The 21,547-nt window shown below is 33.5% G+C and overlaps 2 protein-coding genes across 2 annotated transcripts; one reads left to right on the top strand and one right to left on the bottom strand.

The window, feature by feature from the left end:
- The first annotated feature begins 11,349 nt into the window (after positions 1-11,349).
- On the top strand, positions 11,350-14,450 carry LOC120180094 (zinc finger CCCH domain-containing protein 66-like). Its single transcript, XM_039185505.1, has 2 exons — positions 11,350-11,489; positions 11,903-14,450. Exon 2 carries the CDS (start codon positions 11,921-11,923, stop codon positions 14,021-14,023), a length of 2,103 nt encoding a protein of 700 aa, XP_039041436.1. The 5' UTR covers positions 11,350-11,489; positions 11,903-11,920; the 3' UTR covers positions 14,024-14,450.
- Positions 14,451-15,203: 753 nt separating this feature from the next.
- On the bottom strand, positions 15,204-16,702 carry LOC120179604. The gene is made up of 2 exons (XM_039185170.1): positions 15,768-16,702; positions 15,204-15,678 (listed from the first exon to the last, which is right to left on the bottom strand). The coding sequence occupies exons 1-2, from the start codon at positions 16,642-16,644 to the stop codon at positions 15,308-15,310; spliced, it is 1,248 nt and encodes a 415-aa protein (XP_039041101.1). The 5' UTR covers positions 16,645-16,702; the 3' UTR covers positions 15,204-15,307.
- Positions 16,703-21,547: the final 4,845 nt, after the last annotated feature.

Below are 21,547 nucleotides of genomic sequence, written 5' to 3'. Positions count from 1 at the left end.
AAACATTTCAACGAACCAAACGCCAAGTAAGGGTGCCGCACTGTAGAACTTCCCGTTTTGGCTTAGAAACTGGAAATTGCTACGTCTTTCCATAGCAAATTTATAATAAATTTTCATTGTTAGCTTCTTTTTGTAACAAAATCATTGAAGAAACTTAAATAATTTAAAGAAAACCAAACAAATTCCCACTCCGAATCATCATCCACCTCTCAAGGATGTCTCCGTCGCCAATAAAGAATTCTTAGGCGGTATCTGACTGCATAATTTGAAGACAACTAATCAAAACTTTTTAAAATTTAATTTCTATTTAAAATTTTTATATTCTTTTTAGATAATTAAAATTTAATTAATTAAATTACTTTTAGTAAATGTCATACCGGCAGTGGTAAAAGTCTACATAAGACGCCAATTTCACATGTTCTTTTGAACTTTCATTCGATTCTAGAGATCAAATACGATATAAATCTAAATTTTAATTAAAAATGTCTACCAGCAGTGGTAAAAATGTTTGAAGTTTTTTATTCAATTATTAAGCAATTGTACACCCCAACCCGTACCCGACCCGAATACGAGTCCGATATGTCACATTGACTTTTAAAAACGATATTTTTACCAAATATCAAAACATTTGAACTCATTTTAAGAAAATCGATCATATATGTTGAATTGTGTTTGTTATAAAATTTTTTAGTCAAAAATGTATTTATGAACAGTAAAATACGGTATGAACAGTACCGTATGAACAGTGATAAACAGTACCATGAACAATATCTGCTACAATACTCGAATGTTAAAATTTTCCAGATTACAAATAGGGTACCGATACCCTGCTACAATACTGCTACAGTACTTCGTAAAATATGTATAAATTCATAAAATTGAAAACGTTCATCATCTTTCAATTATCGTTTACAAATATACGTTTAAAACATTACCAAAATTCAATCATATGATTTTACAAAACCAATTAGAACATATCGGATTTAATCCTTTATTTACATGCCAACCACTATCCTCATTACAAAATACATACTATACATTTCTTTTCTGATCTGACATTTGGAAAGGAGGAACTGACATGTCTTGCATAACTTTTATCAATCTTCCTCTTCTCGGAACCTACGCGTGAAACAATCACACGCTAAATCGATGACTTAGTAAGGCATATAAAATATAAACTATAACCATATATCATTTATATAAACAAAAGGTATACATATGCAAATACTATCATATCATATAAAACATAAATCATTAACATGCTTCTCAATACTCATATTATTGTTACTAATTCCTTGTGATCATATAATCATATGTTGAACATTTCTATACATATCATAGAACACATATATTTCACAAAGAAACACACATAGCATCATATAATTCATGCAATACATTTCATATCACCACAAGCATATGCATCTTATATGTTGTATTTGTTATTGTCTCTTTATTAGCCCATGGTATACTGGTGAGAACTGAAGGTATGTGAGTACTGTGAGGTTGTGCACTATGCTGTCACCACAGCTCGTATAAATTTGCACCGAAGTGCCACGTAGAATTTGTCCCGAAGGACCTCGTAGAAATGCACCGTAGTGCCATATAAGATTGCCCATAAGGACCACATATAAATTCCTTAAGAATCATATACATACCAAGGATCAAGTAAGTGTCTCAAAAGACCTCATACATGGTCCAAAGAATACATATACGTCCCGAAGGACCACGTAGAATTTGTCCCGAAGGACCGCGTAGACCCTCTACTCTTGGCATGCCAACTATACCTCTAGATCTCATGACACATAACATGAGCATTACTTTTCATATTTATCACATATCATATCATCACATAGTTCACTTACACATAGAACATTTTCATATGATTCATATTCATATGTCACATAGCTTATACTTTGTTCTTATGCCTTCTCAGAGACATATATTCTTTCTCACGTAGTCACATAGGTTCATATCATATAACATATATCATTTCTCATTTGTCCATGTACGTATTTCATATCTTGTTCACATATGATTCACATACATCACATACATCACATTCTTATCACATATTCATATGGGCTCACGGTTTTATCACTTCTCATATTATTTCACATATACACCTTTATCATAAACCCATATCTTTTATCACACAGCTTCTTATTATATCATTCACCTTTCTATTTATATAAGCCACATAGCATTTACAAGAACATATCCAATCATATAATCAAGCATCCATACATTTTCATGTCATTCATTTCTTTCTCTATATCCTTATCACATAGCTTATTTTATTTCTCATGTTTTTATGTAAGCACATATGTCATGTCTTGTTTACTTATGTACATATATCTATCATACAACACATAGAACAACATGTCAAACATATCAAGTATACATGTAATCATGTAAATTATGTCGCATACAATAACATTTTAAGAGTTACTTCTTACTATAGTAACTCCGTCACTAGCTCATCGCAAGTCAATGTTCGTTCTATAAGCACAAATTAAATTGCACTCACCTTAGCCTTGCTTTGATTCAATCTTAATCCTTTGATTATTCTAGAACTTGTTTAGGCTCAATATCTACATAATATAACATTTCAAAACAGCTATCAGAAGCCTAAACCTTAAAGTTGATGTTAATAACTTAAGCCGGTTTAATGAACCAAAATTCCATTTTTCATTTAGGGGGTATCTGTACCCCCTGCACAATCTGAAATTTTCGTTTAAGCCTAGAAAATCACTGTTCATGCCCAAAAAATCACTATAACAACTTAAATTCTTCATGTTTCATTCACTTTTCTATTCTTAACTCAAATATACATACTTAAACTAATTTATATCCATTTATTTCATCTTAAACCTCACAGTTCTATTCTCCATATAGAAATCAATAATCATACCAAATTTTCCATGTTATCCAAACATAATTCTAACTTCTTATTCTCATAGATGACAAGTCAAATTCAACCTCAAATTCAACTTATCAACTCTATTTCAAGATTTCATTCAAGAAATCAAAATCTTTAATCTCTCCTATACCGTTCATCTTGTTGTTTTAGAACAAATTAAGCTTTCCTTAAGCTTAATTATCATCTAGTGATCAAAACCCAACCTTTAATTGAACAAATAATCAACTAATGAAGAAACTTACCTTTGCCTTTGAACTCTTACGTTTGAGAGCAGAAGGAAGAAGAAGATGAAATGTTTTCATCTTATCTCCCCATGTTTTATCTCCTATTATAGGGAATAAAAATATCTTTTATTGTCAATTGACCATTTTGCCCTTTAATTCCTTTGATAATTACTAATAACTTTCCGGAAATATTCCTAAATAAATCATTGAACTATTCAACTATTCAACTTTAATCACCAAAAATCTAAAATTTTACAATTTGGTCACTAACCCGGTATTGAGGATGTTACAAATCTACCCTCCTTTTAAGAAAATTCGTCCTCGAATTTTCACTGCACCTCTTGATAATAACATATCTTCTAATGTTCTCATGTTTCTTCCCTTACTTAATCCTTCTTGTCATTATTAAAAACTTACTTTTCAATCTTTTAGCTTTTCAACTTCCTTTTCCCTTTATACATTCATCTACTGTCACTTATCATATAAACAATAACAAATAATCTCAATTTATTTATGTCTTTTCTCTCTTTCGATTATGCATTTTCCTTTGATCTTTCTAAACTTCATTTAATGCCACTCATCACGTATACAGTAACATTCATTTTCATCACTTAACATCATAAATCAATCAAATTCCGTATAAATTTTTAATTACTTTACAGCAATAACCAAACTTTTATTCCATCATCGTTTGACCAAGAACATAACTTTTCATTTTCTTCAATTGTGATTAAACATATACTTTACGAAATCAAACAAACTTTCACATTACCTTGCACACTTTTCGTGTTTCTATATCGAACTTATCATCTAAAATTCCATATAACCTTTATCATATATGATCATTTACACCCCATCTTTCTATAATCAAGATCCCTTTATCCATAACTAAATCATATCTTTCACTAGTATTTTCATACTCTATTCAACTCTAATTATTGATCTTTATCACATCTTTATAACTTTGATAAGCAGTCGTACTTATACAGAACATAATTTTTTACCATCTCTCGTACTTGGTATTTTTTCTCTCTCTCAAAACTCCCTTTTAAACATGTAAATACTCTTCTCTTTGCCTTCATCATATCTATATGATTAAAATACATATTCATTCTAGTCAATCTTATTATACTTAATCAACTCACTTTATCTTTTCTTCCAATCTTATTACTCTATCACCTTTACTCTTACAGCTAGTCAATAACAACTGTTCAATCTAGGGCACATGCCCTAATCAATTAATTGTATACTTTTTTTTCAACCAGAATTATCTCAACAGTAGTATATTTAACTTTTCAAATCCATATTCATTCACGTGCACCATGAAATTTCTTTGTTCACACTAAACATTTCAACGTCTTCTATCTTATAAAATAATCACTTGATGTACTATTTCTTTAAGCTCTTCCGAACAATATTCACCTCAATGCATCTTCTATTATTCCCATTATAACATTTGTTTACCATATTTTAGCTCAACTGCATAGCAACTAAATTACTTCATCTAACTTTTCCACTTTAAAATAGCTAAGATCCTCTAACATTATCGAGTTGCACCTTTAATTTTCTGAACACAATCCTTAACTTTTTAATCTAGGGTACAACCCTTATCAACTTGATCATATACATTCTTTTCCATCGAAATTTTTCTCTGTTTCAAAATCAAACGTTACAACTTCCTTCATCTTATAAATTTTTCACCGACATACTCATTTTCAAACTTTTCTATTACTCTTTATATTCTCTTGAACATTCAAATCCTTATCTCCTTCACTACATCACATTATATAATTAACATATACATTGTATTTAAATCCACTTCATATTTGGTTATCAACCTGATAATATCTTATAATTCCAATACATTTCTATCACATAATTTTGTTAGCCATTACTAATTATTTCTATCTATAATGCAAATCTCTTATCATATTCACACTCTTGCTTATACACAATACTATTTACAATTCTAATATTCCTTTTCACATATCACCTCTTCAATAAATCTTTCATGCTATCATAATCTTCACTTCATTACTTTAATTTTTTCATTACCTTTTTCCTTTATGATTTTACATTCTTTTCATATCATTTACACTTATCCCTATTTATTCTTTTAACTTTTCTATCAATCCTTTGTTTCCGTCAAATATACAAATCCTTTAACTTAATATATTCACTATTACACTACTTTATTATTCAACTTATTTCTTTCAATCAAAACATAAACTTTCATCAAATTATCCATATACTTATTCTTTCCAGTCAAAACAATTCACCATATATTTCCTTCACTTATCAAACATTCATTCCCACTCATCCATAATACAATTCCTTTGGTTCGAATTCAACTATTCCATTTACCTTTGTCTTATACATAACTAAACCATATCATGTCCTTCATACTCCCATATTATTTTATATCACATATATTTATCCTTAACTATCACTCCTTATCACATTTTCAAGACTTTGATAGTCAACTTTACTTGTACAAAACCTTATTTTTTATCATTCTTATACTTATGTTTTTTCCACTTATTTCAACAATCACCGAATTTTAATACTCATCTAATCCATTTAAAATATTTTTTCTGCTTCGATTTACATAACTTCTAATAGAGCTTTTAACCCAATTCACAAAGGTTGTCTTAAACCTTGATTTATTATCAATTAAATCCTTGTTTAATTTTTCAAGATCAAACCCTACTGCTTGAGTCTGTCGGACTCTCATCTGATTTGATTCTCTGGCAGAGAATGCAACTAATTCATATCTGGTTTAAAGTTGAAAATCGGAATCTCTACATTTCTTTGATGGTGCTTAACTTTATAAAGCACTAATTTTCTTAATCATCTGAGATTTTTGTTCTCCAATCCTTTTATTCTTAGCTCTCTCTAGAGCTTTAACGCGATTAACCATTTCTTAAAATGAGAACAATTTCAAAACCAGTAACACTCTTTTAATTTAAGGTACAAGCCCTAAACAACCAATCACATATTCTTTCTTATCTTTCTTAATCAAAATCAACTCAACAATAAATCTGTTTAACTTATTAAACTTATACTCATACACATGCATGTGTAATTCCTTTACTTCAAGCTCATATATTCGAGCTTTATTTGTCTTATACACTGGTCATCCATGTACTTATTCTTGAATTCTTCTACAAATAATACCCACATCACTGAGTCTTTTAATATTCTCATGGTGACATTTGTCCACCATATTTCTAGCTTGCCCACGTAGTAACGAAACTACTCAATTTAACTTCTCCAATTTGGAGAAATGAAAACTTTCTAACATTATCTTTCTATCATTTAATCAAATTTCCATAACAATGGAATATTTCTCAAATACACCCTTGAACTCGGGTGTTCTCAACTCTTTTCGATACATTCATTCAATGAATTATAGAGGTATAAAATTAAAAACACATCATAATATCATTTAACATCATGAAATATTCTCTAATCTTGTACAGGCACGCCCTGAGGTTTTTCGCTCTTCACCTTGCATGGCCAGGGCAGGTGAATGCTATTACCTTCAGTCTATTGCCTTATGCTTCACTTTGGAAACTCTTATGATCATACATATAATATAACATAACATTTTAATTCTATTAGCAAGACAGTACACTCCTTACACTATCAGATCATAAAATTTTTCACTTTATGTTGGTAAGTATACTTTTTAAAACACTTTTGACTTCGTTTTTAGCCTAGAATCGGCTAAACCGTAGCTCTGATACCATTAAATGTAACACCCCAACCCGTACTCGATCCGAATACGAGTCTGAGATGTCACATTGACTTTTAAAAATGATATTTTTATCAAATATCAAAACATTTGAACTCATTTTAAGAAAATACGATCATATATTGTTGAATTGTGTTTGTTATAATTTTTTTTAGTCAAAAATGTATTTATAAACAGTAAAATATGGTATGAACAGTACCATATGAATAGTGATGAACAGTACCATGAACAATACCTGCTACAGTACCCGAATGTTAAAATTTTCCAGATTACAAATAGGGTATCGATACCCTGCTACAGGGTACCGATACCTTGCTCTAGTACTGTTACAGTACTACTACGGTACTTCCGTAAAATATGTATAAATTCATAAAATTGAAAACGTTCATCATCTTTCATTTATCGTTTACAAATATACGTTTAAAACATTACCAAAATTTAATCATATGATTTTACAAAATCAATTAGAACATATCGAATTTAATCCTTTATTTACATGCCAACCACTATCCTCATTACAAAATACATACTATACATTTCTTTTCTGATCTGACCTTTGGAAAGGATGAATTGACCTGCATTGCATAACTTTTATCAATCTTCCTCTTCTCGGAACCTACGCGTGAAACAATCACACACTAAGTCGATGACTTAGTGGGGCATATAAAACATAAACTATAACCATATATCATTTCATATAAACAAAAGATATACATATGCAAATACTATCATATCATATAAAAACATAAATCATTAACATGTTTTTCAATACTCATATTATTGTTACTAATTCCTTGTGATTAAAGCATATGTTGAACATTTCTATACATATCATAGAACACATATATTTCACAAAGAAACACACATAGCATCCTATAATTCATGCAATACCTTTCATATCACCACAAGCATATGCATCTTATATATTGTATTTGTTATTGTCTCTTTATTAGCCCATGGTACACTGGTGAGAACTGAAGGTATGTAAGTACTGTGAGGTTGTGCACTATGCTGTCACCACAGCTCGTATAAATTTGCACCGAAGTGCCACGTAGAATTTGTCCCGAAGGACCGCGTAGAAATGCACCGTAGTGCCATATAAGATTGTCCATAAGGACCACATATAAATTCCTTAAGAATCATATACATATACCAAGGATCAAGTAAGTGTCTCAAAAGACCTCATACATGCTCCAAAGAATACATATACGTCCCGAAGAACCACGTAGAATTTGTCCCGAATGACCGCGTATACCCTCTACTCTTGGCATACAAACTATACCTCTAGATCTCATGTCACATAACATGGGCATTATTTTTCATATTTATCACATATCATATCATCACATAGTTCACTTACACGTAGAACATTTTCATATGATTCATATTCATATGTCACATAGCTTATACTTTGTTCTTATGCCTTCTCATAGACATATATTCTTTCTCACGTAGTCACATAGGTCCATATCATATATCATATAACATATATCATTTCTCATTTGTCCATGTACGTATGCCATATCTTGTTCACATATGATTCACATACATCACATATATCACATATTCATATGGGCTCACGGTTTTTTCACTTCTCATATTATTTCACATATACATCTTTATATCATATAAACCCATATCTTTTATCACACATCTTCTTATTATATCATTCACCTTTCCATTTATTTACATAAGCCACATAACATTTACAAGAACATATCCAATCATATAATCAAGCATCCATACATTTTCATGTCATTCATTTCCTTCTCTATATCATTATCACATAGCTTATTTTATTTCTCATGTTTTTATGTAAGCACATATGTCATGTCTTGTTTACTTATATTCATATATCTATCATACAACACATAGAACAACATGTCAAACATATCAAGTATACATGTAATTATGTAAATTATGTCACATACAATAACATTTTAAGAGTTACTTCTTACCATAGTAACTCCGTCACTAGCTCATCGCAAGCCAATGTTCGTTCTATAAGCACAAATTAAATTGCACTCACCTTAGCCTTGCTTTGATTCAATCTTAATCCTTTGATTATTCTGGAACTTGTTTAGGCTCAATATCTACATAAATATAACATTTCAAAACAATTATCAGAAGCCTAAACCTTAAACTTGATATTAATAACTTAAGCCGGTTTAATGAACCAAAATTCCATTTTTTATTTAGGGGATATCTATACCCCCTGCACAATCTGGAATTTTCGTTTAAGCCTAGAAAATCACTGTTCATGCCCAAAAATTCACTATAACAACTTAAATTCTTCATGTTTCATTCACTTTTCTATTCTTAACTCAAATATACATACTTAAACTAATTTATATCCATTTATTTCATCTTAAACCTCAAAATTCTATTCTCCATATAGAAATCAATAATCATACCAAATTTTCCATGTTATCCAAACTTAATTCTTACACTTCTAACTTCTTATTCTCATAGATGACAAGTCAAATTCAATCTCAAATTCAACTTATCAACTCTATTTCAAGATTTCATTCAAGAACTCAAAATCTTTAACCTCTCCTATACCTTTCATCTTGTTGTTTTAGAACAAATTAAGCTTTCCTTAAACTTAATTATCATCTAATGATCAAAACCTAACCTTTAATTGAACAAATAATCAACTAATGAAGAAGCTTACCTTTGCCTTTGAACTCTTACGTTTGAGAGCAGAAGGAAGAAGAAGAAGAAATGTTTTCATCTTATCTCCCCACGTTTTATCTCCTATTATAGGGAATAAAAATATATTTTATTGTCAATTGACCATTTTGCCCTTTAATTCATTTGATAATTACTAATAACTTTCCGGAAATATTCCCAAATAAATCATTGAACTATTCAACTATTCTGCTTTAATCACCAAAAATCTGAAATTTTACAATTTGGTCACTAACCTGGTATTGAGGATGTTACAATGCAAGTGAATGCTCGAAATGCTGTGATTCGTACATAGCTTCAACGAAATATATCTCCTTAAAACCATTTATTTAGATGAATATTATCAAAAATAAAATAAAATACAGTTTTAGTTAAAAAAATATATTTAGAGAATTATGATAAAATTTATGTGAATACTAAAGTTAAATGTGTTTAAATACGACTTTGATGAACTCATCAGGCAACCTTAGTGATTAAATAGAATAATATTCTTTCTAGAGGTTCTGAATTCAAAAAGTTATATTTGTAGGTGTGCGTTGTCAAAAAAACTATGAAAGATAAATTTTGAACTTCAATTTGACCCATGTCAATACACAAATAAAGAAGTTGTGTATACTTGAATTTCTCTAGCTAGATTCATAATATCTAAATTTCTTTTAATTATTGTGTTGACACGAGTTTTATTTAAGTGTAGGATTTGTCTTTAACAACTTAAAATTAATAACTCTGATATTGAAATTCAATGAATGCATCATTTTTTAGATATTAATTTTCTTAAATGTATAAATATATATCTATTAAGTGATTGAAGACATAATTTATATACGTGCGTTGTTGTTGTTATAGATATATATTTTTTATATGCATAATACATATTTTTCTTTATTGAAAAAAATGCAATAGTATTTTTTCAATTTTCTCATTATGGATGCAAAGTTTTCAATTATTTCATTTTGGCCCAAATATCACTAGAATCCTTCAAAAAGGACGAATACTTTGGATTCACTGTGGAATATATCGTATATATAAACTCTAATCAATCCTAATTTACTCCATTTTTTTCAACTACAATATTAATCTCATTTAACCTACAAAATTGATATCATTTCTTAAATATTTTTTATTTAAGGTAAATCACTCTTGTTTTCTTTCAACTAAATTTTCTTAATTTCCACCTTAAAACTGGATCCAATGTTTATTCTCACAGCCCACAAGTTGACAGACAAGTAAGATCCACGCCATATGCCTTCCGTCCTTGGACTCATATCGCCAGTTAATTAAGAAAATCACAGTCCGTGAATTTTATCAGAAACCACTTACGAGTCGACTTTAAAATAACTTTGCTGACGATGGAGGTACGTCCACGTCATCTACTTTAAGCCAAAAGAATGAGGAAATCTGACGAATCCGGATTCTTTAAAATTTGGTGGTCGTTTCTACACAAAAAATAAAAAATGCGAACAAGTGTCAGTTTTTCATTTGAATGCAGGTAGATATTAAGCGCTCCCTCCGTGGACCCCTCCCCACTTAAACATTACCCCCAAAGAAGAAAGGAAATTTGAGTTTAATTTGCATATGCATTTGAATTTAGAGGGGAAAACGAGGTTCATTCTTCTTTACTATTATTATTATAAGAATAAATTATTTAATTCAATAAGGTTGTTGAAGATTATTATATCTCATTTTTAATTAATTTTTTGAATTTATGTATTAGTTTAAGGTTGAGATGAAAAAATAATTGTCTTTTTTCATTTCATTTCTTGCTTTCTCTCTCTCTCTTTTAAGCCCGGCTTTGAACTTTCAAGTTAAAAACACACAAAGGTTGTTTTGTTTCCTTCTTGTTCCTTGAAGAGATATTCTGGGTTTCTTTTCTTGGTCTCAAAATTGTGTTTCAAAGGTATGTTTTTTCCCGTCTCTCTTTTTTTGCTTTTATGTTCTAAAACAGGCGAAAAAGAATGAAACTCTCAAGTGTTTTTATTGTTTTTTTCGTGTGTTAGTACACCATGTTTGGAGATTAGACTGGAGTGTTTTTGTTTGCGCAGTTAATTTTTGATCAAGTTTTTGTAACCGGCTCTCTGTTTCTTTTTTTTGGTTTTAGCTTTGTCTTGGTTTCTTTTTAAATCTCGGATAACTTTATTTGTTATGTAGTAAATGGTTTTGGTGTTTAATGATCAGATCCTTATCTATAAAAATTGAATGCTATTAGGAAAAAATTATGATGCCTTTGGTTGATTTCATAAACTGTAAGTCTGTAACTGGGAGATTTCGGCCTCCTTTCTCTTGTTTTTGAGTCAATTTCCGGTTTTGCAGAGAAGAGGAGGAATTTCCATGTGCAGTGGTCCAAAGAGGAAGCCAACTCAAAGTGGTTTAATCATGGAGAGCGAATCTCGTAAAGAAGATGGGGTTCCTCAAAAGTTATCGGTTTTGCTGGAGTTGTCGGCTTCAAATGATTTGATTGCCTTTAAAGCTGCTGTTGAAGAAGAGGGTCATGATATTGATGTGCCAAGCTTGTGGTACGGAAGGCGGTTGGGTTCGAAGAAGATGGGGTTTGAAGAAAGGACACCTCTTTTGATTGCTTCCTTGTTTGGGAGCAAGGATGTGGTGAACTATATCATTGAAAGTGGACGTGTTGATATTAACAGGGCTTGTGGTTCGGATGGGGCCACGGCTCTGCACTGTGCTGCTGCTGGTGGCTCCTTCGATTCCACTGAGGTTGTCAAGACTTTGCTTGATGCTTCTGCTGACACTGATTCCCTCGATGCTAACGGGAACAGGCCTCGTGATTTGATTGCTTCGTTTTGTAACTCGGCTTTCGGCTTGAGGAAGAAGATGTTGGAGTCTTTGTTTAAAGGAAGTGGTAGTGTTGGTGAGATGGACAGCTTGCCTGCTCAGTTAGGAAATGAAATGGGAGGGATAGAGGAGCAGGAGAATACAATGACCCGGGCTTCGAAAGATGGGACCGAGAAGAAAGAGTATCCTGTTGACCTTACTCTTCTTGACATTAAGAACAGGATATACGGCACAGATGAGTTTAGGATGTATACCTTCAAGGTCAAGCCTTGTTCAAGGGCGTACTCTCATGATTGGACCGAGTGCCCTTTTGTTCATCCCGGGGAGAACGCAAGGAGGCGTGATCCTAGGAAATATCATTATAGCTGTGTCCCTTGCCTTGAATTTCGTAAGGGATCCTGCAGGCAAGGTGATAACTGCGAGTATGCTCATGGTATTTTCGAGTGCTGGCTTCATCCTGCTCAGTACCGAACTCGTTTATGCAAGGATGAGACTAACTGTACCAGGAGGGTCTGTTTCTTTGCTCACAAGCCTGAGGAGCTTCGTCCCTTGTATGCTTCAACAGGTTCAGGAGTGCCTTCCCCTAGATCATACTCGGCGAATGGTTCGTCCTTAGAGATGGGTTCCATTAGCCCACTTGCACTCGGCTCCCCATCTGTTATGATACCTCCATCATCAACTCCACCCTTGACCCCTACTGGTTCCTCTTCTCCTATGGGGGCGTCGATGTGGCCAAATCAGTCCAACATCATACCTCCTACTTTGCAGCTTCCTGGTAGTAGACTGAAAACTGCTATCAGTGCTCGGGATATGGATTTAGATATGGAACTGTTGGGGCTGGAAAGTCATCGCCGTCGCCACCAGCGGCAGCTAATTGATGAGATGTCCGGCCTTTCCTCTCCAACAAGCTGGAACAATTCTACAGCATTTTCTGCCTCTGGTGATAGAAATGGTGAACTAAACAGGTTTGGAGGGGTGAAGCCGACTAATCTTGAAGATATTTTTGGATATCTTGATCCGACTATTATGCCACAAATACAAGGGCTCTCACTTGATGCTGCAGCATCTCAGCTGCAATCTCCCACTGGAGCTCATTCACGCCAGAATATTAACCAGAAGCTCCGCGCAAGCTACCCAACAAATCTACCATCCTCTCCCGTTAGGGCATCTCCCTCATTTGGGATTGATCCATCTGCTGCTGCAGTTTTAAGTTCAAGGTCAGCTGCCTTTGCAAAGCGGAGCCAGAGCTTTGTCGAGTGCACTGCTGTAAATCGTCATTCAGGGTTTTCTTCACCGGCTTCTTCAGCAAGTGCAATGCCCTCTAACCTATCAGACTGGGGTTCCCCCGACGGCAAACTAGACTGGGGCATACAAGGAGAAGAGCTAAATAAACTAAGGAAATCTGCTTCCTTCGGGTTCCGAAGCAGTGGCAGCAAATTGGGAAACGCAGCGCGCCCTATATCATCAACTCCTGATGAACCTGATGTGTCTTGGGTGCAGTCTCTTGTGGTGGACCCTCCTGCTGCCGGGCAGTTAAGTTTTGGCGACGAGGAGCAGTGTCATTTTAACAACGGAGGCACTGAAATGCTTCCTGCCTGGGTGGAGCAGTTGTACATGGAGCAGAAACAGATGGTGGCCTAAAAGCAAAGCTAGCCCCACCATTATCTCCCAAGTTAACCTTTAACTAGTTTTATCTTTGCCCATATTTTTGAATTTTTGTCAAGTTTATAATTGGAATGAAATGGACCAGGAGAGAATACAAGGTGAGCAGAGAACAAAAGGTAATTGCTCGTACGTTCTCAAGAATAATTTATCTGTTATTCTTTTTATTCACAGAATTTGGTTCGCTTCTTGGTATGGGTCCGTATTTCATCCCCAAAGCCGAAGAGGGTAGAGTTAGGCCAGTGTTCAACTCCTGAACTAGTCAAGTTGCAGGCAGGGCTACATTCATTTCAATCTGCAACTGCACTGATTCTTTATTTAGTATATTCTAAGATGGTCGGGGGGATTGTTCTTGTTCACATTTTTTGTACCAAAAAACTACAGCTATATCTATTTTTCTGTTAAAGCTTGCTTGTCCTGTTCCATGTTTTGATTGTGTTGAATCATAATGTAGATTGCTTTCTACCTTTCTCTGTAAAAAAAAAATGGAAACTGGTGTAATCCAGCTTCTGCGTTATTAAAATACCATTAACTTGAAGAGTTCCAGTTCTTCACTCAAAGCACATAATTAGTGGATATTTTATTCTGTTTCCTCCACTGTAATAATTGTATCTTTACAATGTCATTTAGCTATCAAACTTTTTGAAATGTAAAATTCTACTTTTTGGCATTTCAAAAAGTGAGGTTCTTTCAATACATGATCCAAAGTGGGTGTAATTGTTTGAGCATTAACAAAAAGAAGGAACTCCTACTTGGGTATTGGGTAATCTTGGTAGTGGAACGGGCACTATGAGTCTAGGAGAGTGAACAAATGAGTTGTAGATATTAGGATTTGAAATTTAGACTCTCTATATAAATCGATTAAGCTATAATTCGATTCTTAGTTCAAAGAGGTTTTTTCAGATGCTGAAGCCGCGTAATAGAAAGATATATTGTTAATATTATATATTAGATTCCAGTACAGGACTTGACTCCTGCAGCCTGCAATGGGATTATTTTAATCTTGGTGTGCATTTCTTAATCTTATTCGATTCTTAAATAGTACTAGTATTAATTGTCATGCATAATTTCCTGAAATGGGTTTTATTTTGCTGTCAGCCACGTATTTCATGTCAAGGAATTTAAATTCGAACTATATTTAGTTGAGAAACTGAAGCAAGACTTAGACAGAAAGGTTTGAAAATAGATACTAAGCATGCTGTATATCTTTGACCATAGAATTTTGCAGATGTAGAACTTTACTTACAAGGGCTGATATCATCACTACTGTACTTTTACAGGTTCAGATTCCACAAGGGAAAATTGAATAACAATCTCATCTAACAATTGGTCTAAAATATTTGATCCAAAATCTGCAGTAATATCTTCTAGTTCTTCATTGTTGGACTTGGAGCATAACCAACTTGATTTAGCTGCTACCTCTGCTTCAATCACCCTGCAAATTGCATCCCAACCTTCCAAGTTTCTCTCACAGTGGCCATCTTTTGAGATTGACCCCACTTCAATGTTGTCTGCCCTTCCACCATCTTCCATCAAATTACCATCATTACAAGGAGGCTTGCATTCATAATTTTCCAGGTCTGGTGATAATTTCCTTCTTGGGTTTAATCCTTGTGCTGCTTTTGAATATTCCTCTGTTATGAGTAATCCAAAATCAGTTTAACAAAGGGACATAAATAGAATCAAATACGTGTACACATATACAGAATTGAGAAGGACCAACCTGATGTAGAAACATCGTGATCATTGATGAATTGATCAAAAACAAGAACAGAAACCGGGCTTGAATCTTCTGAGCTGCATTCAGGCTCTACATTTGGAGTCCCGGGATGGTTTATTTTCTTCTTTTTCTTCTTCAGTTTCATTCCATCAGACATTGCTGCTTTCTTCTCCAAGCACAAATCGTTGGCTTCCCTGCATATGGCCATTTCCTTATTAGCCTTCTCAACGATTCTTCTGTTCGTCTTTTCCTCATCCATCACATTCAAAACCCTTTGGTTAGCTTGTTCATCGTCTTCTTTTATCTTTTTATCAGGAACTTTCTCGCCTCGGTTTTCCTTGTCTACTTTCCTTTGCTTCAATTCTCCACTGCCTTGCTTTGATCTCTGCTCTTTCCTCTCACTTCTCTTCTCAAAGCTGAGAACAAAAAACTTTTCATTTTCCAGCTCAATGTAAGTAGGCATGTCTCTGAAAGACAATGTGGAGTTCAGTCGTCTATGTTTCCCATGGATTGAACCACTATCTTGCTTATAATCGGCAGAATTCATCGACCTGCTTCTCGTAATCGAATTCGGATGTAATTGTGACTTAAGCAAGGTTGTTTCAGGCAAGCAATCCAACCCCATTAGCCTCGCAACAATCCCTGGAGTGACCTTGGAAGAGGCATCATCCAACTGTTGTTGTTTGTTGAAAGTAGCTACTGAATTAGCCTCCTCAGTAGTGTGATCAGAAGGTTGCGTGGGGAGAGTCCTGGAGCAAAGAATCCTACGTAAGATCCCTGAAAGGCAACCAGTGGTTGCACTTTTTGGAGTGCACAGTTTTGGATCAAAAGAAGCAGTTGAAGAAGAAGAAATGGAAGGGGAAGAAGATAACAGCTTCATGTTGTATAAAAGTAAAGTGAACGACTTGGGAAAGAGAATATTGAAAGGAAAAGAGAAAACAACGCAGAGAATGAGTAACTTTAGCTTTTCGCAACTCCACAAAAAGGAAATAAAAGCAAAAGGGCCCTCAAAAGCCAAAAAGGAGCAAAATTTGAATGTGAGGTGAGTGTAGGTGGGGCAAAAGGAAAGTTGGAAGGCGGGATTTGGCATTTGAAACTGAGTATTAGCAAGACTATACCTTGCTTCTGCGTAGGGATGGACTTAAAAAGATTTTTATGTTAGATACTTAAATTTATAAAATTTTAAAATAGATGAATTTATAAAAATTTTAGTGCAAAAACGATTTATCGATAGAAAATTTCAAGAGCAACCATCTATACATCCGTGCTTGCATGCCCAAATGACAAAAGTCTATTATTGTTCCAGCAATTTTGCGTTTTGCATCAATGGGATTAAACACGAAGTGATAAGATGACTTCATCGGCAGCCAGCTTGCAAAAAACATAAAAATAGCAAAGCTAAACATGTTATTTAGAGACATTAATAAATGGTTACCGAGTTAGAAGGGATGCCTAGGAAGGAGAGAATTGGGTAGGTGAAACTGTGAGACAATGAATCAGAGGGAAGGACAAGTCATCCACAGTTGCAGAATGAGACACTGTAGAAATTCTTTGGGGTTTGGAGCCGAAGATGCTGACATTGCTCCTCTATGAAGTGGCCTTTTCAAAACTTCACCTTTGGACATTAGCTAAGAACTGCCCAACATTGGTTTCGAACCAGAGGGTAATACACTGCCATTCCCCGACCGAAATCTGTTGCCGTGTTCGATGTTTCTATTTATCTACATTTTCTCTGTTGAGAATTTCTAGGCAATTTTATCGAAATATCACCCTTACACGCAATAATTATCTATTAGACTATTTTTCAAATATTATAAATATAGCATACTTTGTGACACGATGACAATAAAGTGTAGATCGTTATCTGTACCTTTGCAGGATTTTGTCCGAGCTGGCGTTACATAAGAGTTTTGCGCCTTAACGGGGTTCTGACAAGTACGAAAGGTGTTGATCATGATTCACGCCTTTCCTTTATTTCCCAAATCGTCTATCTCCCACATTAATTACCACTTGTCTCCCCCTCCACTCTTACAATAAATATCACACTCAACACAACCTTCAAACTACACTCATATATCAAATTCTCTTATTCTTCTTATCATAACTTTTTATATTAAGGTAAAATATATTATATTATAATAAATTATTTAATAACTTATTATTTTATTAAATTTTATTGTACTAATTTTTTTTATTACTTTTTACAGTTATAAAATGAAAATCGGGTTGTTATGTTTAGATGAGAATTATATATCGAGTCATTTTATTGATACGGTAATAATTTTAAACTGTGTTGTTATTTTAGTGAATGTTTTACTTATTTAATTTTTTAGTATTAGTTTATATTTTAATTTGTAAACTATTTTTTAGTTAGGAGAGAGACTTATATTAGATCCAATCATTCGTAACGTTAAGTTAGAGATACCTAATAATGTCTGGTCGTATTTAGCGAGGCTGGATTCAATTATGTAGCGAAATATGAAAGGCAATGTAACCTTGAATCCAACCTTATTTTTGCACTGGTTGAGAGGTGGAGACCAGAGACACACACATTCCATCTTCCGTGTGGAGAGTGCACGATTATGTCGGAGGATGTTTTCATACATTTGGGGCTTCCGGTAAATGGGGATGTGATTTATGAGGTGGCAGATGGTGACTGCATTCCTTGTGTGAGGAGTACCTTGGAGGTGTCCCGCCTAATTTCAATGATGATCGAATAAGTTAAATTGGTTGGGACTTTTATACATTTGAGTTGCGACGCCTCCGAGGAACATGTTAAAATGTATGCATGAGCTTGCATATTACAACTCATATGAGGGATCCTGATGCCTGACAAATTACGCAAGAAAGTTCATTGTATATGGTTGTGTCACCTCGAAGATTTTCACATTGTCAGTACACTCAGTTGGGGCTCTGCGATTTTGGTATTTCTGTATAGGTAAATGTGTCGAGCAACTAATTATCGAAAAAATACTATCGGCATATGTCTCCTTGTTCTCCAGTCTTGGGCGTGGTATCGCATACCCTTTTTATGTCCGGTTATGAAAAACTCATTAGTCTTCCCGCTATTATTGAGGTAATTTCAATACTAAATTTGTATATAAATAATTTTGTTGAGTATATAATGAAACTTTTTCATTGAATATGTGGTCAAGTGCAAGAAAATATCATCGGGATTTACTGGATGAATTGGAAGAAATTCGATTACTCATTGATCAGAAGACTGGTATAGAGGTATATATTTAAATTTTATTATTTACTTTTAATTATCGTTATATAATTAAATTATTATTTTGATAAGAATTATATATATATTTTTAGTTTCAATGGACTCGTTATTCTACTAAAGAAATGAGGATTTACATCCCACATCATTTGAGATGCCCATTAGATGTTTAGATGGAGGTGGTCCCTCTGATATGTTATGCTATTATTGAGTGACATCTTACTGATCGTGTGCTCCGCCAAATTGGTTTCGTACAATCTATTCCGAAAGCACCTAAGAATCTTGACGATACGCATATCATCGATAGAAGGGACAAAAAAAGTCGACTGGTTGCTGAAGCACATCGAGTGAGTAATGATATGGAAGGATCGACGTGGATGCAATCCCCGTACGGAACCCATTTATGTGGATCATTATTCGGTTGCAGATGATTATCATGGGTGGTTTAACACGAATAAGAAACTATTCCTACTTTTCAAGGAAGCACGAGGTATGAGCATTAATCGACGCCGACAAAGACATCCACTGTCACAGCATTATCGTCCCCCGACTCGTGGACGGAGAGTAGGCGATTATGGCTCGTCCTCAGTTGCAGCAATGGAACCATCACAACAGCCACCGACTACACCGGTGTACATTTCAAAGTCGTTTCAGATGGAACCATAGTCGTATCAGATGGTACCACAACCATTTTAGATGCCACTGCAACCAAGTCAGACGTCGCCGCTTCCATATCAGATAACACCACATCCATATCATATGTCACCGCAGTTGGGTCAGATGCCACCACCGCAGGGTTTTATGACCCCCTCTTGGCGGATATTATACTCCCATGCTTGTAGATCCAGCGTGGGGTTCATATGCTACTTATTTGGCGGGTGAAGGTGGACAATATACACATACACCTCAGACACAGTTTTTGCAGTTTTCACAATTTTCTATGAGTAGTGGAATAGTCAGTCATACACCTCCAAGGTCCTTATTCTATAGAGGTGTTACATCGTCATTCGTCCCTCATCAACAAAATGTATCTGCTTCTGATGATGATGATGATGATGACAATGATGAGAGTGAGGAGGAAAAATAAGTTAAACGAAGAAATCCTTATAACAAAACATTTGAAAAATTACATTGGCAAAACTCCCCTTAATAAAACATTTAATGAAAAAAAGTAATATGTTGGAAATATATTAAAGCTCTCTATTTTTTTCATTCTTGAAATTGATTTTTTCAAACCTATACTTCCCCATTTTGTTATATAAAAAATAATTCAAACATTTAGGTTAAAAAATAACAATGGAGAGTAAGTAGAAATTTTAACATAGAATGATTTGAAAATCAAAAGCTCCCCCTTAACAAATGCATTAAAATAATTGACTTTAAAGGCTTGACACTTAAAAAAATTGAATTTTAATAAAGATGAACAAATATGTTGGTAACACATGAAATTCAATAAATACAAGTCTGTATTACTTTATGCAATATTAACATGAAATATTAAAGTTCATATGCATAAAGCTATTAAAAATGTCATGCATTTGAAAATTTTGATATCAATTGTTAGGGAAATAACATTTTCAATAAGCATACATGCATAGACAATTAAATTTAAGGTCAAAAGTAAAATTTTGTAAAAGAAAACAAAGCATTAAAATAAATTTGACCAAAAATAATTATGACGAACCAAAAAAAATCATTGGAACTTTAAAATGTTCACCATGACACATTTTAGCATACATGAGATGAAAAACAACATATAATCATTTTGCTCAAAAACTCATGCATGCATAAAACAAAATCGTCAACCAATTATGCAAAATTTAAAAAAAAAAGTTTGAATTTATTTAAAGTTTTCAAAAAATAATTCATAGTCCATAAAACTTGAATTTGAACACAAAAATGATTTTCTTGAAAGAAGTACCGACATTGTTTTTACAATATCAATACCACATGAACAATATCGATATTGTTCTTTTAGTATCGATATCTAATGTAAGAAAAGTATCGATACCCACATGACATTATCAATACTACTTATTTGTTTTAAATGTGTTCAGATTCCAATATGCATTTTTGGTACCAATACTCAAAGGAGTATCAATACTACTTTGTATAGTAGTAACTATACTATGATATCAGTAACGATACTCTCAGCCCAACGATAAAAAAACAACTAGTTTTTATTAGTGCAATATCGATACTCCAAGCCAGAGTATCAATATTACCTGGTCTGGGCAGTTTTATTTTGTAGTAATTAAGTCCCCAACGACTATAAAACATCTCCAACAACTAGAAACGACTACAAACACATTCCAACATATAAAAACAAGTTAATGACACTTGAAGAATGTTACACACACCTATCCAAACATTGATCATCAAGAGAAAAACTTACATTCTTTATTCTTCATTTTCTCTTGTAAATAGTGTGTTTTTAGTGAGCTTAATTTGTAAACACCTTCCTTTGAAAAGTTTATTGTTTACATTATTTTTATATTTTTTGAAAAAGGGGTTGGTTTCTAGTTTAGTCATTGAAAACTGAAGAGTTGTAAAAGGT

Source organism: Hibiscus syriacus, unplaced genomic scaffold, assembly GCF_006381635.1.
Source record: "Hibiscus syriacus cultivar Baekdansim isolate YM2019G1 unplaced genomic scaffold, ASM638163v2 tig00003715_pilon, whole genome shotgun sequence".
NCBI classification, from domain to species: Eukaryota; Viridiplantae; Streptophyta; class Magnoliopsida; order Malvales; family Malvaceae; genus Hibiscus; species Hibiscus syriacus.
This window is presented reverse-complemented; position numbering and strand designations above follow the sequence as displayed.

Excerpts from the sequence above, each read along its gene's own strand:
- LOC120180094 (XM_039185505.1), top strand. The coding sequence starts at position 11,921 with ATGTGCAGTGGTCCAAAGAGGAAGCCAACTCAAAGTGGTTTAATCATG.
- LOC120179604 (XM_039185170.1), bottom strand. The coding sequence starts at position 16,644 with ATGAAGCTGTTATCTTCTTCCCCTTCCATTTCTTCTTCTTCAACTGCT. Across the intron at positions 15,679-15,767 it reads TCACGATGTTTCTACATCAG|AGGAATATTCAAAAGCAGCA; the intron begins GTTGGTCCTTCT and ends TACTCATAACAG.